The following is a 20,602-nucleotide window of genomic DNA, read 5'->3' as shown; positions in this document are numbered from 1 at the left end:
CAAAGAGCCTCATGTGGCTCGCGAGCCGCAGTTTGCCGACCACTGGCTTAGTTGATGAGGGCCTGGGGCCATTGATGGGGTGGGATGGAAAGGGGTGGTGGTTAGGAGGTGGGGCCTTTCCACTTTATCTCAGCATCACGGGAACTCTGATCGGGGAGACTAGAAATCAGGGTGGACACGCTGGCTGTGAGTAGTACCTCTGCCCAGGCATGGCTCTGACTCACCTTGGGTGCAGTCTTGAATGAGCATCCCAAGAGGCAGATACAAGCCAAGTTCCAAGAAGTGTTCTGCAGCTGGCAAGTTACTGGGGACAAGGAAATACCTACCTGGAATGTACTGTGCTGAGTGTGGTAGGCATTGAGGAGGCGTTAGGGGCTCATGGTGCAATTCCTGGCTTACCCTTGGGGTGAGGGGAGATTTTCTATGGGAAGCAGGCTAAGGCCTGAAGGATGAGGAGGACTTGGCCAGATGACAAAGGTGGAAGGTGTCCTAGGCAGAGGCACTGCCTGGTCAAACACCTGGAGACAAAGCAGGAACAGCACAATGAGACAGGAGCAGCACTGAATGGTGGCTCAAACGTGGCGGGTGAGAGAGGTGGCAGGAGCCCGTCTGCAGGGACTTATGGGCAGGACAGGAAGTTTGGGCTTTGTCCTATGATAACCTCTTTGGTGCTCAGGGAACTGGCTGGCTTAGAGGTTTTGGGCCTTGTTGGATGCCCTACTTGGGTTAGAGATGCATGAGCTCTGACTCTCCCTCTTCCTAGTGTATGTTGCGGGGTAGGGGTGGCCCCGGTTGTAAGAGCAGGAGCTTGGAACATTAGCTCCAAGGGTCAGGGGTGTCCCCACATCAGAGCTGAGCCATTGGCCACTGGCACCAAGCTGGGCACCTCCTTCCTGGCCTGTGTGACCTTGACCCACAACGGTCTTTTCTCTCAGATGGACACACTGAATGCCCCAAGCATGTACGTGTCCTTGGTCCCATCACCCTGTGGAGAGGGCTCACTGGACTCTCCCAGCTACTGCTGGGCATGCGGCAGGGTTGCTGATGGCACAAGGGGAACGGTATGTGTTCATGTTGCCATCCTGGGCGGGCATGGTGTCACCATCAGCACAGGACTCCCAAGGCCTTTCCAGCACCTTCCCTCATGTGTCTGCAAAACACATATGCAGGTTCAGCGTTGTTTTCTTTTCTCGGCGCACATTACTTTCTTCTGCAGAGAGAAACTCCTCACCATTGATCCTCCTAAAAGCCTCTCAGGTCCCCAGCCTCTGATTACCAGACTCTACCTCGTCTTCTGCCCAGGGGTACCTGTGGGTCTGACCAGGGACTGGTTGCAGTAGTGAGGCGCCTGCAGGAAGGGAAGAGTGAATGGAGCCATGACAGACAGTCAAATTGAGAGAGTGGGTTGCCGTGCCTGGGGCCCCATGGTGACTGGGTTTCCTTTTGCTGTGTTCCTGCCTCTGATGTCAGAGGCCCTGCAGCTGGTCCTGGGGGTGAGCTGCCTGCAGGAGTTCCTCATTACACCGTCTTTCCTGCAACTTTGGGGAGTTGGCCCACAGGTCGGCAACCTTCAGAAGAGATGGCTTCCTTCCTTTTCCTCACTGTGAGGAAGGCCAGGCTGACTTCCCCTGGGGAGAGGAGGAGTGGGGCTAGGGCAGAAGAAATGGAGGAAGTGGCTCAGTCCTGGCCAGAGGTGCAGGCTGTGAAGTACCAGTGGGGTAGGAGATGGAAGCCCCACCAGCAGCAGCCAGAACTGAGGCGGGGTGGGCTTGCAGGGGCTGGGAGTCCAGGCCCAGAGGGTCGGAGGGCAGACCTGAAGTGGCCCTCGCAGCCACAGACCTGCCTGCAGGTGGACCTCACACCCATGCTGGCCCCTCTGTGGTGAGCCCCCGCCTCTTCCCTCCCTTTATGTAGGACTGCGGGTCTCAGCTGGCCTGGGGGAGAATAGAAGAGGTTTACCTGCCAAAGGTTCAGGCAGGGGCAGGGGCTTCCCAGGGACAGGGAGAAGGAATATCTGTGTCCAGAAATCCTTGCTCTGAGATGTTGGGGAGGGAGCTGTGAAAGGAAGGTGTGCAGAGAGGAGCCTGGTGTCTTAGTGGCATGTCTTGGGGATAAGGAACAAGAGCTTGGTCTAAGAGTCAGACACACCAGGGTTCAAGTCCTGGCTCTGCAACATAATTAATGTGTGATCATTGGCAAGTGCCTTAGTCCCTCTGCGCCTCATCTAGCTCACCTGTGAAATGAATGTTGAAGATAATGCTTTGGCTTCATGCTGCTTTATAAAGCTGTTGTGGGAATTAAACACATATAAAGAAAGCACTTAGGACCTGCCCGGTACAAATACATTATTATTATTATTATTATTATTATCGTTATTATTATTATTAACAACTACTACTGCTGCTATTTAGTGCCCTGCTGCCTTCCTCCCCTCCTGCCTCCAGGATTCCCAGGCATCTTCCACACTCCTCTCCATTCCCCAAATAATGACCTTTCTTTTCAGGGGATCCTAGGTCTGGGTGTCCGTGATCAGCACTCTTAGCCCAGCAGCCAGTGGGGGAGACAGGGAGGCCTCTGCCAAAGCTTCTGGGGGAACTCAGCCTCCCCAGAATCGGCCCCTGGATTTCTTCTGAGCTGCTGGCCCTCCTGATGTGCAGGGTCAGTGATGGGAGGCAAACCGGCTGAGCTTAACCCCTCTGGGCCTGACCAAATAGCTGCAGGTGGTCCAGCCTGGGGAGGTGGGGCAGGAGCAGCTCTGCCTGGAGCCCCATTCACAGACTCCACTCCCACCTCTCCCCGCCCGGCTGCAGAGCCTGCCATCCTGCGCCTGGTGTCTGGGTGCCCTCCCAACGGCACACACGCACACGTGCACCACGTCCCATCTGCCACGTGGGCTCTCCCTGACCCCAGACTGGCGCGTCTCACTAGGTGACAGGGCTGTGGTGGTGGGGGGCGGGGTGATGTCTGTGTACTGTTGGTGGAGGAGAGGCCCCAGTTGAGATAAGCGTGTACGCGCCTGAGAGGCTCCCAGCTCCTGGGAGACACGTGGACCTTCCAGCCTTCCCTGGGCACCTCCCCTCCCCCCCTCCCCTCGGCTTGAGCACGTTCTTCCTGCCTCTGTCTTGCTTCTGCAGACTCGTACTTCTAGTTCGTTCCTGCCAGTTGGAGAGGCCGAGCCGGGCTCCTGTAGCCAGGACAGCCCCATCCTGCAGCTTGGAAATGGCACCCGGGGTTATTTTCAGTCTGGGGTGAGCCTTTGGTTTCTGCTCCGAATTGGGGTGATTGTCAGGGAATGACAGTTTAAAGCAAGAGAAAGGGGTTTGTTCCAAAGGTGCTTCTGGTGGCCCCCAGCACTCTGCTGGGCCAAGGTGCCTCGGGTGCCCTCCTAGCCGCTCTCCCTCCTCCAGTTTCCACATGTGAAGAAAAGGGGGTGCAAGCGGGGAGAGTCTCCCTCACTTCAGGGCTGAGAGCTGAGGAAGGAAATGGAGGAGGAAGTTCCTCCCCTTCTGGGTGCCGGTGAAAGTGAAAGGCATGCAGAGGCCGGAGTGAGTCACCAGCGCTGGGAGGGAAGGGCTGGGAGCTGCGGAAGCCTGCACTGGAGTGATAGCACCCGGCCTCCCTGGGGCCGGGGCATCTTGGGGTGTAGCCGGGGCTTCATACCAGCGCCTGCCGGGTTCCGCCCAGCCCCAGCCCTCCTCTGCTCTCTGCTGGTCTCCTGGGAACTCCTGGGCTGCTAACAGAGACCTGCAGCGTCTAGGGGCGAGGGCTGAGGTCAGCCTGGGCTTGCAGATGCATTCCTAGGGCTTCCCTAGCCCCCCTCTCCTCCCCTCCCAGCCCTACTGGCTCAGGACCAGAACATTAATTAACCTGGGGAAGAAGTGAGTCATGCAGCTCCCACCCTTACCAACTTCCCTCAGGGAGGAAAATATAACCATTTCTGAAGAAAGTCTTTGAAAATACATGCAAGTTATACATGTAAGTTATGCTGGTCTTGATTGTATGTTCTGTAGCAGGATAAATAGAGCAACCTGGTTCTTTTTTCTCTCTTTTTTAAAATCAAATTAGAAGACAAACAGAAGCACTTGAGTCACACCGTGTCATAGAGAGGCCTTCCGGACTCGAGGTCTAGCAGTCTGCTCCCTCAGCATCATACCTTTGCTCTTTGGCAGTGGAGGAGGGTGGGTGAGCACTGCTGACCAGCTGCTAGGTGGCATCCCGCCTCCAGCCTGCCAGGGCTGCAGAACAGGTTCCTGTGCTAGTTTGGGGAAGACTCTGGCAGCCACCCTCCCACCCAGCAGCTCCTCCCAGGGGTGGGGCTAGGACAGCACACACCCTTGTGGGGCCTCACCTGAGCCTAGTCTTGAGGCTTGGACTCTGCAAGGACCCAGTGGGCGCCTGACTCTGGGACGGCACAGTTGGGAATGACCCCTGTTCTCTCCACTTTCTGTGTCTGAGATGTGCTTGGAGCGTCAGAGGAGGCATTGGCTGAACAAATGCTCCTTCTGGCTCTGGTGGGGAGGTCACTGCCTGGACAGGTGGGAGAGGACCAGGCCGGGCTGCCCAGTGGACTGAGGCCTGGCTGAAGAGGGGAAGGAACCGGAACAGGGCCTTCGTCGCCCCTTTTCCCAGCTTGACCGCAGGAGCTCGGCTGGATCACAGCCCCCATCCCCCCGTGGCAGATGCCTTTGTGCAGTTCACACATTACACCACATGCAGCAGGGCCTTAGAGGCCCCTCCGTGGTCCTTGTGCTGACGTCTGGGGCATTGTGGGAGGCTGTGGCTGACACTGTTGCTCTGCTTCTGTCTGCAGGCTCCAGGACCCCGCGGAGCATCATGAACTGGGAAGCGTAGACAAGCTCACGAGTGTCTCCGTGAAGAGAGAGGAACCGCCATCAGTCCTTTCTCCCGGTGCCTGACCACATCACCCAGCACTTCTTCCTGCCCCTGTTCAGCTCCCACGGCTCCCGGACCAGGGGGCTCCCAGCAGGACCTTCCCCTAGGGGATGGGCAACTGGTAAAGTTAGGTCTCATCCCCCCGGGCCGGCCCAGTTGGCCACACCATGAACCTCCAGGCCCAGCCCAGGGGTCAGAACAAGCGGAAGCGTTGCCTCTTTGGGGACCAGGAAGCAGCTGCCAAGGAGCAGCCCCCACCCCTGCAGGCCCCACCACAGCCCCCGGCCCCTCCACAGTCCACCCGAGTGAAGGAGGAGCCTTACTTCGGGCACGAGGGTCCCACAGGGGCTGCCCCTGCCTCCCAGCCGGTGGAGCTCTCCAACAGCCTGGCCCTGCTGAACTCCGTGGTGTATGGGCCTGAGCGGACCTCCGCCGCCATGCTGTCCCAGCAGATGGGCTCGGGCTCCGTCAAGTGGCCCAACTCTGTGATGGCTCCAGGGAGGGGCCCGGAGCGGGGCGGGGGCGGGGGTGTCAGCGACAGTGGCTGGCAGCAGCAGCCGGGCCAGCCTCCGCCCCACTCCACGTGGAACTGCCACAGCCTGCCCGTCTACAGTGGACCCAAAGGGAGCCCCCATCCCGGCATGGTCGCCGCCTACTATAACCACCCCGAGGCACTGAAGCGGGAGAAGGGAGGGGGCCCGCAGCTGGACCGCTACGGAAACAGCGTGCGACCCATGATGCCACAGAAGGTACAGCAGGAGGTGGGGCGGCCCCAAGCGCCCTTGAACTCGTTCCATGTGGCCAAAAAGCCCCCAAACCAAACGCTGCCCCTGCAACCTTTCCAGCTGGCGTTCGGCCACCAGGTGAACCGGCAGGTCTTCCGGCAGGGCCCCCCGCCCCCCAACCCGGTCGCCGCCTACCCGCTCCAGAAGCAGCAGCAGCAGCAGCAGCAGCAGGCGGCCCTGCCCCAGATGCAGCTCTTTGAGAACTTCTATCCCATGCAGCAGCCGCCCTCTCAGCAGCCCCAGGACTTTGGCCTGCAGCCGGCCGGGCCACTGGGGCAGTCCCACCTGACTCACCACGGCATGGTGCCCTACCCCTTCCCCCACAACCCTGATATGAACCCCGAACTGCGCAAGGCCCTCCTGCAGGAGTCAGCCCCGCAGTCCGTGCTACCTCAGGCCCAGATCGCCTTCCCCCGCCGCTCCCGACGCCTCTCCAAGGAGGGCGTCCTGCCTTCCACCGCCCTGGATGGGGCTGGTACCCAGCCTGGGCAGGAGCCTGCCACCAACCTGTTTCTACATCACTGGCCCCCGCAGCAGCCGCCACCCGGCCCCCTGGGACAGCCTCATCCGGAAGCTCTGGGATTCCCGCTGGAGCTGAGGGAGTCGCAGTTGCTGTCTGACGGGGAGAGACTGGCACCCAATGGTCGGGAGCGAGAGGCTCCCATCATGGGCAGCGAGGAGGGCATGCGGGCAGTGGGCGCAGGGGACTGCGGGCAGGTGCTACGGGGTGGGGTGATCCAGAGCACGAGAAGGAGGCGCCGGGCGTCCCAAGAGGCCAATTTGCTGACCCTGGCCCAGAAGGCAGTGGAGCTGGCCTCACTGCAGAACACAAAGGTAAGAGTGGCATGGGGTGGGAGCCGAACCTGGCAGAGGGTGTGGGGTGAGCTGTGTGTGGGGAGAGCAAGGACTCCAGGCCCTCGAGGGCACTTGTCTCACTTCATTAAAGGAAATGAAGGAACCTGTACATTTCAGGGAATTCTGAACTCCCTGCATGCAAAGAATCTCTACCTCGGTGCCTCCGTAACCTGAAGGGAGATGAGGTTTATACAGGTGCAGGGTTGCAGGCAGGAAGTGCATGTACCTGCATTTCCAGACCCAGTGTGCTAAACGTTAGCAGCTAAAAGACAAGAACGTAGTAGTCATTATACAGGTGATTTTACTTGTCAAAATGCATCGAACTGTAATTAAAAATAGGTGCCTTTTATTGTGTCAATTATACTGCAATAAAGTCAATTTAACAGAAAAGGCAGTGACAGTGGGGGAGAAGAATGAACAGAGTGTGAGCATCCATATTGTACTTGGAGTTTCTTACACTTGGTCACAAATAATTTGATAGGGATGCTGTCATTTATCCTATTTTATTGCTAAAGAATCCCAAGTGGGATTTCCCAAGGTCATAAAGCTAGCATAGAGGCCTAATATCTGACTCCAAAGCCAGTGTTGGCCCCTTCCTCTACTTGAGGTCTCAACCCCCGATGCCTGCAGGGCCAGGCTGATCTGTAGAAGGCTGTAGAATCTGACTTCACTCCAGCCAGCTGCCACTGGGAAAATAGATATACAAAGACCGCCCTTACCTGCCACAAGTTCTCTGCTTGCTTGCTTTTACAGAGATATGTTTTAAATATTTAGATAATTTTTTGCCGAAACCGGTTTGGCTCAGTGGATAGAGCGTCGGCCTGCGGACTGAAAGGTCCCGGGTTCGATTCCGGTCAAGGGCATGTACCTGGGTTGCGGGCACATCCCCGGTGGGGGATGTGCAGGAGGCAGCTGATCGATGTTTCTAACTCTCCATCTCTCTCCCTTCCTCTCTGTAAAAAATCAATAAAATATATTTTTAAATAAATAAATAAATAAATAAATAAATAAATAAATATTTAGATAATTTTTTATATGCCACTCACTCACTGTGCAGGCCAAGCAAAGTACATCTGTCAGGCACCTGTGGCCTGAGATGGCCATCCGGGGACCTACCACAGGCTAGGATGGGGGAACCTGGCAGAAAGGAGGTGATAGAGGATATTTGGGAATGTGGTGGGAGAAAAGGTGGTCAGGGTAAAAGGCCAGGTGATCAAAGACCACTGGGAACCATCATAGGTGTTCGAATCCCTGAATCGAATGGGACGAGGGATCCTAGATCAGCACATCGGACTTACCTTCTGAACCTCACCTCCGTTCTCCCTCCCTTCCCTTCTCCAGGATGCCAACGGCTCTGAGGAGAAGCGGAAAAGTGTGTTGGCTTCAACTACCAAGTGCGGGGTGGAGTTTTCGGAGCCTTCCTTAGCCGCCAAGCGAGCGCGCGAGGACAGCGGGATGCTGCCCCTCATTATCCCAGTGTCTGTGCCTGTGCGGACTGTGGACCCGTCGGAAGCGGCCCAGGCTGGAGGTGCTGACGAGGATGGGAAGGGTCCTGAACACAACCCCGCCGAACACAAGCCGTCGGTCATCGTCACCCGCAGGCGGTCCACCCGTGTCCCCGGGACTGATGCCCCGGCTCAGGTAGGAGAGGCTCCCCCTGCAAAAACCTCCAGTACCCGAGTGCTCCTGGGACCTGGGACCCTCTGGGGAAAGGACAGTGTGACTGAAGGAGCAGTTCAAGCAACCCATGGTGATAGCTATTTCTGTTTTCCAAACCAGACTGGACAAATGCACTATGGGGGACAATGAGACCGTTTTATACTTGAAATTGGGACTGTCTGGGAGAATGTAGTATGTGTGAATGTCTTCCATTTCAGGTCACCAGATTTTGATAGGGCCTATAATATGGGTCAGGCCTTGTGCTAGGCACTGGGATGTAAATGTTTGCTTCTTCTGTTGGTGCAAACATTTCAAAAATTTCATTGTTGAAATCTCCTACTAAAATTGAGGTTTTGTCCATTTCTTCTTTTAGTTCTGATGGTGTTGTTTTATACTTTTCTTTTTAATTGATGTTTTACAGAGAGGAAGGGAGAGCGATAGAGAGTTAGAAACATCGATGAGAGAGAAACATCCATCAGCTGCCTCCTGCACACCCCCTACTGGGGATGTGCCCGCAACCAAGGTACATGGGACCCTTCAGTCCGCAGGCCGACCTGGGACCCTTCAGTCCGCAGGCCGACGCTCTATCCACTGAGCCAAACCGGTTAGGGCTGTTTTATACTTTTTTAAAAAACATTTTTATTTCAGAGAGGAAGGGAGAGGGAGAGAGAGATAGAAACATCAATGATGAGAGAGAATCATTGATGGGCTGTCTCCTGCAAGCCCCATACTAGGGGTGGAGCCCGCAACCTGGGCATGTGTCCTGACGTGAATCGAACCTCAACCTCCTGGTTCATAGGTCGATGCTCAACCACTGAGTCATGGGCTATTTCATACATTTTAATTGATGTTGTTAGTTGCATATTCATTTAGAACTGGATTAGACACTTTTCACTATGAAATGTTTCTTTTTATCTTCAGTAATGTTTTCGCCTTTTAAAGTCCACTTTGTCAAATATTTAGCTTTTTTTGGGGGGATGTGTATCTCTTCTTCTTTTTTTTTTAATCCTCTTTTTCCATTGATTTTTAGAGAGAGTGGAAGAGGGAAAGACAGAGAGAAACATCGATGTGAGAGAAACACATCGATTGGTTGCCTCCTGCATGAGCCCTGACCAGGGCCTGGGCTGGGGAGGAGCCTGCAACCAAGGTACATGCCCTTAACCAGAATTGAACCTGGGGACCTTCAGTCCGCAGGCCTGCGTTCTATTCACTGAGCCAAACCGGCTAGGGCTCTTCTGTCTTTTTACTTTATGCCTTTCTGTATCCTTCTGCTTTTTATTTCTTCTCATATCACTTAGGTTATTGAGGTGCTGCTTGGAGAACATCCTTAGCATTTCCTGTAGTGTGAGTCAGTCAGTGATGAATTTTATTACTCTTTGATTGTCTGAATATGTTTTATTTCATCTTCATTTTTGAAAAATAATTTTGCTAGGTAGAAAATTCTGTGTTGGTAGTTATTTTCTTTTGGCAAATTTAAAGAAAGCATTCTAGCCCTGGCCAGTGTGGCTCAGTTGGTCGAGTGTTGTCCTATACACTGAAAGGTTGCCAGTCTGATTGCTGGTCAGGGCACATGCCCAGGTTTCGGGTGTGTGTGGGAAACAGCCAATTCATGTTTCTCTCTCATGTCCATGTTTCACTCTCTCTCTCCCTCTCCTGTCCTCTCTCTCTAAAGCAGAGGTTCTCAACCTGTGGGTCGCGACCATCGGAAAACACATATAGCATATCAGATATTTACATTACGATTCATAACAGTAGCAAAATTACAGTTATAAAGTAGCAACGAAAATAATTTTATGGTTGGGGGTCACCACAACATGAGGAACTGTATTAAAGGGTCGTGGCATTAGGAAGGTTGAGAACCACTTTTAGGCTAAAAATAAAAACACATTTAAAAAAAGATAAAGATATCATTTGTATTGTCTTCAGGCTTACACTGTAGTTACAGTGTTGAAAAATCACTATAAGCCATATTGTTGCTCCTTTGAATGTGAGGTGTCTTTTTATTTTGTGTGTTTTTTAAGATTTTTTTTTTTGTCTTTCATTTTCAGCAGTTTTGCTGTTACACCTAAATGTGGTTTTCTTTGTGATTCTCCTGGTTAGAGTTTGTAGTGCTTCTTGAATATTTCTTCTGCCCCATTTTCTCTCTCCTACTTCTAGAACTCTGGTTACACATTTGTTTGAGCTTTTCACCATGTCCCCTATTTTGTCTGTCATGTACTTTTCTATATTTTTCTTTTTTGAGTCTGACCTGTCTTTCAGTTTACCAATTCTATTTAGCTGGGTTTAATGTGTTGTTAAGCCCGTTCATTGAGTTATATTTTAGTAGTTTTTCAGTTACCAAATTTCCATTTGGCTAATTTTTAGAGTTTCTAGTTCTTTGTTGGAATTCTCAACTTTGCCTTCTATCTTATTGTATAGTTTTCTTAAAGCTTATTTCTGACAACTCCATTAATGGGATCCCCATGGGTCTGTTTCTATTATCTGTTACTTGTTGTGTTTAAATCACATCTCGCTTTCTTGTATATTCGGTTGTTTTTGTTGAATGTCAGATATGATATACAAAGACTTATGGAGGTAGTTGAAGGCTCTGGATGAAGTTCTCCTCTTCCAGAGAGAATTTATCTTTGCATCTGACAGGTAGCAAATAGCACCAGCTACCCTGGGTTCCTTTAATTTAACCAGAGATTAAGTGGCAATAGAGATGAGATGATTTGAAGCTGGGCCTTATTCCAGGTGAGGACTCGTCTACTTCTGATTCGCCTCTATTCTGAGGAGATAGCCCTTTGGAGTTCCAATCCACAGGCAGGGATTTGACCAGGCTCTGCTTCCTGGACAAGCCCTAAACTCCCAGTTTCATTCTGCTGCCTCCTTGAATTTATTTCAAAACTTCTACTCAGTTTCTCAGCCTCTCAGTTGCCTCTTCCAGTCACAGCATCCACTCTAGGGAAAACGCAACTCCAAATGCTGGTTCACCTCTTTGACTTTCCTTCTTTTCCTGGATCTTGGCTTTTTAATTCTTTGCCAACTTATTTGGTCTCTGATACCTTCAGAAATGTGGTTTTTATATTGAGTCCAGATTTTTTTCGTTATTCTCAGCTGGAAAATTGGCCTAAATGCCTGCCCTCCGTAACAGAAAGGGGAGCTCCAAGATTAACATGAGCAGCAGTCTCTCCTCTCTGGAGTCTCATTCTCTGGTTGGTGGAAAATTTTGTGGTGGAGCCGGAGGCCTGGGAAGCTTGTCCTGAGGATGGGCAGAAAGGAGCCTGAGCAACTGCACAGCTCAACACACTCATTTCAGTGATGAGGAAATAGATCTAGAAAAGGCAAGAGGCTACCCAGGGTCATTCCGTCAAGTGATGCCAGAACTAGCCCTGGAATTTGAATCGCCTGAAACTCTGTCCAGGAGTACTTTCCCTACACCAGGGTTTTGGGGGGAGCTTTAAATTTAGTTATTTAGTTATTTTTTTCTTTGTAGTACAGACTTTTTCAATCTTGCACAGAAATATGGAGAATGCTATAATCGACCCCAATATTTAGCCATCAGAATATAGTCGATCTTTTTTCATTTGTACCTCCACTTCTCCCTGCCACTGGATATTTAGAGGCAAATCCCCAACATCATATTGTTGCAACTATAAATACTTCGGTTTGTATCTGAAGTACATCACGCATTCGATTCCCGGTCAAGGGCATGTACCTGGGTTGCAGGTTCGATCCCTGGCCCTGGTCAGGGTGTGTGTGGGAAGCAACCAATCGATGTATCTCTCTCACATCGATGTTTCTCTCCTTCCTCGTCCCTCCCTCCCTTCCACTGTCTCTCTCAAAAAAATCAATAGGGAAAAAAAAGTTCTTCAAGGAAGGACTCTCCTGTTAATTTTGTTAGACATGGGCCCCATGCCCAGCTCAGGTCTTGTCATAAGCGGGCGGGGGGTGGTTCCATTAATGCCTAGAGTTTACGTAGTGATAGCAGCCAATATGTATTGAGTAATTACTATGTGCCAGGTACTGTCCTCAGTGATTTTCAATATTAATTCATTTAGTCCTCATAGATACCCCATTAAGTAGGCACTTATACCCATGTTAAAAAGGATGATACACAGAGAGTTAAGTGATTTACTCTAAGTGGTAGGTAAGGGAGGTGGATCTCAATCCAAGCAATCCAGCTCCAGGGCCTGCCCTATAGCATACTTTACAGCAGGAACTATGGGCTGTGGCCCAAATTCAGACGTAAAAATGGTTTTAATACCTTTAAAGGATTATTTTTGAAAATGGGGGTGTGGGGACTGGGGAGAAGAAGAATTTATAACAGAGACGACATGTGTTCCGCAAACCCTAAATGGACTGTTTGGCCCTTGACAGAAATAGTTTGCTGGAACCTGCCACCTGTCTCAGGCTTGCCTTGATGGGTGCGGTGGGCAGACTAAGTTTCAAAGGTGAGACCAGCAAGCAGTGGTCAAGACTTCAGCATCCCGGGACGTAGGAGGCTGAGCCGTCTTGCTTCTGTTTCCTTCTCCAGGCTGAAGACATGAACGTCAAGTTGGAGGGGGAGCCTTCGGTGCGGAAACCAAAGCAGCGGCCGAGGCCTGAGCCCCTGATCATCCCCACCAAGGCGGGCACTTTCATCGCCCCTCCGGTCTACTCCAACATCACCCCGTACCAGAGCCACCTGCGCTCTCCTGTCCGCCTGGCTGACCACCCCTCTGAGCGGAGCTTTGAGCTGCCCCCCTATACACCACCTCCCATCCTCAGCCCCGTGCGGGAAGGCTCCGGCCTCTATTTCAATGCCATCATGTCAACGAGCAGCATCCCGGCCCCTCCTCCCATCACACCAAAGAGTGCCCACCGCACCCTGCTCCGGTCTAGTGAGTAACCCTTGCCTCAGGGGCCGTGTGGAGAGGGAGGGCAGTGGGCAGGGATGAGACTCATTTTATGGGGCTGCTAGGGATTGGGTTGGAATGCTGTGAGAAAAGGAGCTCCACTCTCTCATCTCTGAGAAAGAGCAGGAAGTTGTCCTGGTTCAAGAATACATGTGGGTGGAGGAGGGGTGTCAGCCCAGCGGCCTGGGTTCGAATCCCAGTTGCACCATTTACTGTTACATCCCCTGTGCGAGTCGTTAACACTCCCTGGGCATCAGCTTCTTCAGTGTTTAGATGAGAATATCATTGTAGTGTTTGGTTGATGATGAAATTGCCAATATTCAACTATTTTTAGGTCCATATATAGTAGTTTCCTATGGTTCAACCTAATAGCTTAGCTACCTCAGAAGGATGTGGTGAGGTTCAGATGCATTACCATATGCACAGCACGTAATTTCATGCCTGACGCGTCATGTTGGTTCTTAATATTACGTGGCAGATCCTTTCTCCTCGGTCATTCTGGCCAAGAGCAGACATTTTGGCTCGCATGGGTTTGAATTGTTGAAAAATGTTGCCCGCTCTACAAAAAGATCCATTTCCCAGAAGAATGTGATAATGCTATCTCCTAGGGTGGGGAGAGGATTCAGTGGGAGTAAATACTACCAGACATGGCACAGGGGTGAGGCGGTGCCATCACCAGATTAACCTCTGATCCTGACCTCACCCATGGCTTAGCTCTCTGGTGCCCCCTGCTGTCTGCGAGTGAGAAACGGCTCACCTGGGCTGGCTGGCCGGCCTTCTGCCCTCACACTTCCACGCCAAGATTCAAAGCTGCTCTCCCTGCCTGGGTTGTGCAGGAAGAAGTCACTGTAGAGACCAGATTAGTAGCAAAGAAAAGGTCTGTCCGTGCATGAATATTTACCAAGAACTTGGGTGTAAAGCCTCGAATCGGATCCTCTGAGGGCTCCAATGATATAGGGGGACACCATGGTCTGTTCTAAGGAAAATACGGGGTCATTAGAGAGTTGACATGGAGGCCTGGGAGACAGAAAAGCAGAGGTTCCTTGCGGTGTGGGATCAGCAGGCAGTGAGTGAAGCAGACCCTAAGCTCCAAAACCTGCAGAGGCTGCTAGCCTGGGGTAGGGAGGAAAGCATTCGCGAGAGGGTGGGGCTAGAGCTGAGCTTGAACCGTGAAGGGGCGGGGAAGACACTCTAGGCAGAGGAAAGGAGTGTGACAAAGACATGGAGGTAAGACTGTGCAGGGAAAGTGAGGGCCCACGTGTAACCAGTCTGCTAGGACCCAGGGTCCAGGCGGGAGGGCGGTGGGAGGCCGAGGTGGAAGGGGACTGCTGAGGAGTGCAGGTTTTATCTCACGTTGCAGAGAGGAGTCAGCAAAGATTCTGTTTTTGCAGCAAGGGAGTGTCTCTTGATCATGTGAGGCATTAGGAGATTAGCTCAGGAGAAACCGAGGCAGAGAACCCAGCAAGGAAGTGAGAACACAATTATGCAACAGCGATCTCCTTCCCCACCTCACTAGGGTGCAGAAAAGTTTCGGCCGCCTTATTAGTACAACCACAGTTTCTTGTTGGAGTTAACCTGGCGTGGGGGAGCTCCCAGGGCTAGGTTTTGTGCATGATTTCATTCACTCCTCACATTATTAACTGTAGGAGCCCCTTTCAGTGGGTGTGGAAAATGGAGGCACCCACATAGTTAGTAAAGTTGCAGTCAGTTGTCACCATGGCAGGCTGGGAGCCGAGACTGGGGATGCCTGATTTCCAGATGTGAACCTCTGTGAGTCACCACTGTGGTTTTAATGCTGGGAGCAGCCACCCAGGGCTGGGCGGGGAGGGCTTTGCTGAAGGGAGGAGAGGACGGTCTACCAACCTGCCTTTTGTCCCCTAGATAGTGCTGAAGTCACCCCACCTGTCCTCTCTGTGATGGGGGAAGCCACCCCAGTGAGCATCGAGCCGTAAGTGCAGCCCTGCCTCTGGCCCGTGGTGTGAGGGTGGCCAGTGGGGTGCAGGCATCCAGGCCGGCCCTTGGAGGAGAAGAGGGCTCTGCAGGGCCGGCAGAGGGCTGGGCGGCCGCTCTGGGCTTTCTTTTCCTCGCCCTGCTTCTGGGTGGAAGTCGCAGGAAAAGGAAGGGGCCGGTCTGGTTTGCATTTGCCTCTGAGAATTAGAAGGGTAGTCGGAGAGACTCCTTCCCCGCCTGTAAACCGGGAGCTCCTTCTCCCTTCCCAGCACCGGGGCCTTGCCTTTCTGGCAGCACTTGGTGCCATTTGCCAGGTGTCCTCCCAGAAGCCAGGTTCCCTTAGACCAGTGGTTCTCAACCTTCCTAATGCCGCGACCCTTTAATACAGTTCCTCATGTTGTGGTGACCCCCAACCATAAAATTATTTTCGTTGCTACTTCACAACTGTAATGTTGCTACTGTTATGAATCGTAATGTAAATATCTGATATGCAGGATGTATTTAGGCGACCCCTGTGAAAGGGTCTTTCGACCCCCAAAGGGGACGCGACCCACAGGTTGAGAACCGCTGCCTTAGACCCAGCTGAGGCCTTGCCATGCTCAGCCTCTGTCAGCTGCCCTCTGCATCTTCTCCCATCCCCCAGGGAGAAAGTCAGATTCTGCCGCCTGCCCCCCCCCCCCAGCAAAATGAGGCCTCACTTCCTGCCCTTCCCACCCCTGCAGACGGATCAATGTAGGCTCCCGGTTCCAAGCTGAAATCCCCTCCATGAGGGACCGTGCCCTGGCAGCTGCAGACCCCCACAAGGCCGACTTGGTGTGGCAGCCATGGGAGGACCTAGAGAGCAGCCGGGAGAAGCAGAGGCAAGGTGAGAGGGGACTTGAACCAGCAAGCCAAGATGGTCTTGGGTAGGTGGGTGGGCTGGTCGTAACCCCGCCCAGCCCAGCCTGCCCTGAAAGTGATTTCCTCTCCTCCCTCCCCATGCTCCCTCCCTCCCTCCCTCGCTCCCACAATGCAGTGGAAGACCTGCTGACAGCTGCCTGCTCCAGCATTTTCCCTGGAGCTGGCACCAACCAGGAGCTGGCCCTGCACTGCCTGCACGAGTCCAGGGGAGACATCCTGGTGAGACACCGCCCCCAGTGGAGGGAAGGGCCCTCAGGGAGGCTGGCCTGGATCCATCTCTGCTGCCCAGGAGCCAGGCCTGCTCACATGCCGATTTGAAACAGGCTGGAGGGTCCAACCAAGTTGGGGGTTGGAGGGGCTCAGCCCAAGGAAACCCTAGTTCTAAACTTCGCAGCACAGGGTCGTGCCATCCACCCCAGCCCCCGATTCTGGGTCACTGGGTCCCCGCCTCCGACAGAGCGGCACTGAGGGCCTTCCGCAGCTGTGATTGCGTGAGGAGGCCCTCTAAGTTTTGCCCACTGAAACCCTGCCAGGGCCCTGACTTTTCTTCACTCCCCTTGAAGGAAACGCTGAATAAGCTGCTACTGAAGAAGCCCCTGAGGCCCCACAACCACCCACTGGCAACTTATCACTACACAGGTGGGCCTGGTGGGGGTGGGTCGAGCCTGGAGCCTCAAAGGGTCTCCCATCAGTGGGGCCCAGTTAGTGCTGAGTCACAGCCCTGGGTGGGGGAGATGGGGGGTGGGTAAGCCAAGAGCCAAAGCACTGACTCCAAAGCTGGGGTGGCTCTCAAGGGGCTAACTGTGCCCTGGAGAGGAAGACAGGAGGGCGTGGGCAGGTGGGAGCCCGTCCAGGCCAGGAAACCCAGGACACAGTACAAGGGACAGGGATCCGGGGACTGCCATCCAAACTGGCATCAGGTACCTGGAACTTAGCCAACCCCTGAGTGCCATGTCCCGTTCTGGACCCTGTGCTTTAAGAGGGACATGGACCACTGGGCATCATCATAGCAGCTACTGTTACCGATCCCTGTGGAGTGGTCCATGTCGTCTGTGCCAGGCTGGGCACCAAGGGTTTCGCATGCATGATCTCATTCAGTCTGCACAACTGGGGAGGCGGCTTCTATTATTAGTTCCCGCTTCACAAGTGAGGGGAATGAGGTTCAGGGCCAAGTGACGGGGCTAGTAAGTGGCAGAAGCAGTTTGTGGAGCCAGCTCTGACTTGTCAGCTGGTCAGAATCGCCCCCCCCTCCGCCCCTTCCCCCCCACCCCCCCCCCCGTGATGCTCACAGTCCCACCCCACCTCACTACCCGGCTTCCTGTTTGCCCCGCAGGCTCTGACCAGTGGAAGATGTCTGAGAGGAAGCTGTTCAACAAGGGCATTGCCATCTACAAGAAGGATTTCTTCCTGGTGCAGAAGCTGGTGAGTTGGAGCTCTGTTTAAGGGGCAGGTGAGGGCAGGAGCTGCCTGTAGGATTTGGGGTCCCCCTACCAGTGGGGGCCTACAGTCGCTTACCAAGCCCTCTTCAAAAGCACTTAATTCAATGCACTGAGTAGCCTCAGAGAATTTTGTAAACAAAACAAGCAGGGGGGGAAAAATAAGGACTCCCCCCGGCCCTTAATTCTAAGCCCCCTTCCCTCACCTTAGGATAGTGTGGCCACACCCTGGGGTCTTAATCCAGAGAGAAGCCTGAATGGGTATCAGACTCAGTGGCATTGAACTTGAAATAGTGGTGCCCGGCTGGCATGGCTGAGTGGTTGAGTGTCGACCTATGAACCAGGAGGTCTTGATTTGATTCCCAGTCAGAGCACATGCCCAAGTTGTGGACTCAATCCTCAGTGGGGGGTGTGCAGGAGGTGGTCAGTATTTTAAAAAAACAAAACCTAGCCGGTTTGGCTCAGTGGATAGAGTGTCGGCCTGTGGACTGCAGGGTCCTGGGTTTGATTTTGGTCAAAGACAGGACCCTTAGTTGCAGGTTCCTCAGCTCTGGTTGGGGTGTGTGCAGGAGGCAACCAATTGATGTGTCTTTCTCACACCAATGTTTCTCTCTGTCTCTCCCTCTTCCTTCCACTCTCTCTAAAAATCAATGGAAAAATATCCTCAGGTGAGGATTAACAAAAACAAACAAACAAAACCCCACAACAACTTAAAATAGTCGCTTACCCAAGGGAGAGCTAGAAGAGAAGGAGGGTTGCAGGCCGAGCTGAGCCCTTCCCCAGGGGCCTGGAGCACTCGAAGGCCACAGTTAGTCTGTGGGAGGAGAGGTCACCCTACGATAAGGGGAACTGAGAGCAACAAGTGACTGTGTAACTGAACTGGGTGGGGCCTCTGCCTACGTCTTGTCAGACCCAGGGCTTCTTTCCAGTAACTCGGCTGACCAGGTAGTGGAGGCCGGAGCCTAGTTGTCCTAGATTTATCTTGTCCTCTCCCTATGTTCTTCTGGGGGACTAAAGTACTTTGCTAATTTGCAGACGTGCAGCTTCCCACCAACCCCGTCTGGCAAAATCTGGGCTGTGGGAGAGTGAGTCGTGTGGCCCACTGAGGGAAAAGGGCTTCCAAGAGCGTGCTCTTTCCTCTTGGGATGGTAGATGGTGCCAAGGATGGCTCTGGGGACTGGGCAGAGTGCTGATGAATTCTCCTACAAGGGCCCTGTTGTGAGGACAGACATCTGCTGGGTTCCTGATTGGGCAATATTTCCAGGAGCCCCTAATGCCTTAATGAAAAGAACAGACCAGTAGCCAAACAGATGATCAGAGAGAATTGGCAGTAAACGTGCAAACGGATCTAATTAATAAAGTTGCGATTTGGCCATTCCTGGGAGATGGAGCATGTCTGTTTCTCCTCAGGCCCAGAGGATCCTCACTGCCTCCTTGGGCTCTGTGCAGAGGACCTCAGTGCTGCCCAGAAGTTGGCTGAGTAGTCTGCGAGCCTGGGGGAGTGAGAAGAGTCAGAGAAAACAGCCTGTGTCTTCTGTGTGTAGGAGAGTAGCCCAGAAACTAAATCCAGTGGCCAAATAGATTTGTGAAAAGGGAGGGCTAGGACTTCAGACCGTGGGAGGCCCTTAGAGATCATCTGGTCTCACCCCACTCACTGTTTACACATGAAGAGACTTGTCCAAGGCCACACAGCTACTCAGTGGCAGAGTTAGGAACAAGATCTGGGCATCCTGCTTCCTTTTCGGGCTTTCCAGGGCTTATTAGCCTCCCTTGATAATATGACAGTCCTCTGTCCTCGCTTGTCCATCGCTGCCCCTGGAGAGGAATGGAATTGTTTGTCCACACTGATGAAGAGAGTCTGTGTTGCAAGGTCTGTCCTGGCTTTGAATGTGGAGGGTGCCCAGACATTTTTCTTTAAAGAATCTTTTTTTTTTTTTTTAATCTTAGAGAAAGGAAGAGGGGGGGAGAGAGAGAGAGAGAGAGAGAGAGAGAGAGAGAGAGAGAGAGAGAGAGATGAGAGATGAGAGAGATACATTGATCGGCTGTCTCCTGCACACGACCCAAACAGGGATTGAACCTGCAACCTGGGCATGTGCCCTGACCGGGAATCGAACCTGCCACCTTTTGGTGTACGGAATGACGCTCCGACCAACTGAGCCACACGTGCCAGGACCAGACTTTTTTCCCTTTAACTTTTTATTTTGAAAAAGTTCGAACTTACAGGAAAATTGAAAGAATAGTATAATGAACACCTATATACCCCTCACTTAGATATACCAGTTGTTAACATTGGCTACATTTGCTTTCTTTCTGTCTGTATATAAACTTAAACATGCACCTATTCTCTCTCTCTGTTTTAATTAATAATTAAAAGTAAGTTACAGCCATCATGACACTCGACCCAAATATTGTCTAAAAACCAGGACATTCTCCTGTAAAACCACAGTAGCATTATCATCAAAGAAAATTAAACTGATAAGTAACACGCTCTAATATGCAATCCATATTCAAGTCTCCCCAGTGGCTCCATGGTGTACTTTTTTTAATTTTATTTTATTTCCAAGGTACTTTATTCATGGTGTACTTTTTAGCTTTTTAGAAAAGTAGTGCTGAAGCCTGGGTTAGTTGAATTGGTCAGTGGTTTGTCAGAGCAGGTGTTAGAGAGATGCTTATATTTGGGGGATTGATTGAGTTTAGTGTTTGCTAAGTTTAAGGGGAGACGTGAGGGAGGCTGGCGTATCCCCAGGCAGGTGAGCTGAACCTGGAACTCTGACCTCATTTTCGTTTCCAACCAGATCCAGACGAAGACTGTGGCCCAGTGTGTGGAGTTCTACTACACCTACAAGAAGCAGGTGAAAATTGGCCGCAACGGGACGCTCACCTTTGGGGATGTGGATACGAGTGACGAAAAGTCAGTCCAGGAAGAGGTTGAAGTGGATATTAAGGTGATTTCCTTCCCATCCTCAGCTGCTGGGAGCCTGGGCTGGGGCTGGGTCCAAGGCAAGCCCTCCAGGAAGGAGTCCCTGGAGGGCAGAGAGAGGAAGGCAGTGTCCCTGATAACCCCAAGTTGTTGATGTCCTGGGCTGGGCACTGGCCGTGGGCCTTTGGGTTCCCCTCTCTGTTGGCCAGTGACGTAGTAATAACACCCTGTGTTGATACAGAACTTGGAGGAAAACTTCCCACAGTATTTGCACCCGCGTCAATTTATTGTCCCCCCATAGCAGACCTCTAACACTGTTCCCAAACT

General features: G+C 52.6%; 1 protein-coding gene across 9 annotated transcripts in view; it reads left to right on the top strand.

Moving 5' to 3' along the window:
* Nucleotides 1–20,602, top strand: part of ELMSAN1 (ELM2 and Myb/SANT domain containing 1) — a 42,666-nt gene that overhangs the window by 15,301 nt on the left and 6,763 nt on the right. For 3 of the 9 annotated variants that reach the window (XR_002831392.1, XM_023761375.1, XM_023761373.1), the window contains exons 1-9: nt 4,066–6,512; nt 7,875–8,174; nt 12,709–13,054; nt 14,951–15,017; nt 15,742–15,884; nt 16,035–16,138; nt 16,453–16,558; nt 17,253–17,341; nt 20,151–20,300. Coding sequence is in view for 8 of the 9 variants with exons in the window: in XM_023761375.1 (XP_023617143.1) it covers nt 5,061–6,512; nt 7,875–8,174; nt 12,709–13,054; nt 14,951–15,017; nt 15,742–15,884; nt 16,035–16,138; nt 16,453–16,558; nt 17,253–17,341; nt 20,151–20,300 (2,757 nt within the window). In the remaining variant the exon portion in view is untranslated. Of the gene's footprint in view, nt 1–4,065; nt 6,513–7,874; nt 8,175–12,708; nt 13,055–14,950; nt 15,018–15,741; nt 15,885–16,034; nt 16,139–16,452; nt 16,559–17,252; nt 17,342–18,765; nt 19,297–20,150; nt 20,301–20,602 lie in introns of those variants that run through there. The other 6 variants (XM_023761368.1, XM_023761369.1, XM_023761371.1 and 3 more) reach the window with 4 other exon arrangements.

Source organism: Myotis lucifugus, unplaced genomic scaffold, assembly GCF_000147115.1.
Source record: "Myotis lucifugus unplaced genomic scaffold, Myoluc2.0 scaffold_207, whole genome shotgun sequence".
Taxonomy (NCBI): domain Eukaryota; kingdom Metazoa; phylum Chordata; class Mammalia; order Chiroptera; family Vespertilionidae; genus Myotis; species Myotis lucifugus.
This window is presented reverse-complemented; position numbering and strand designations above follow the sequence as displayed.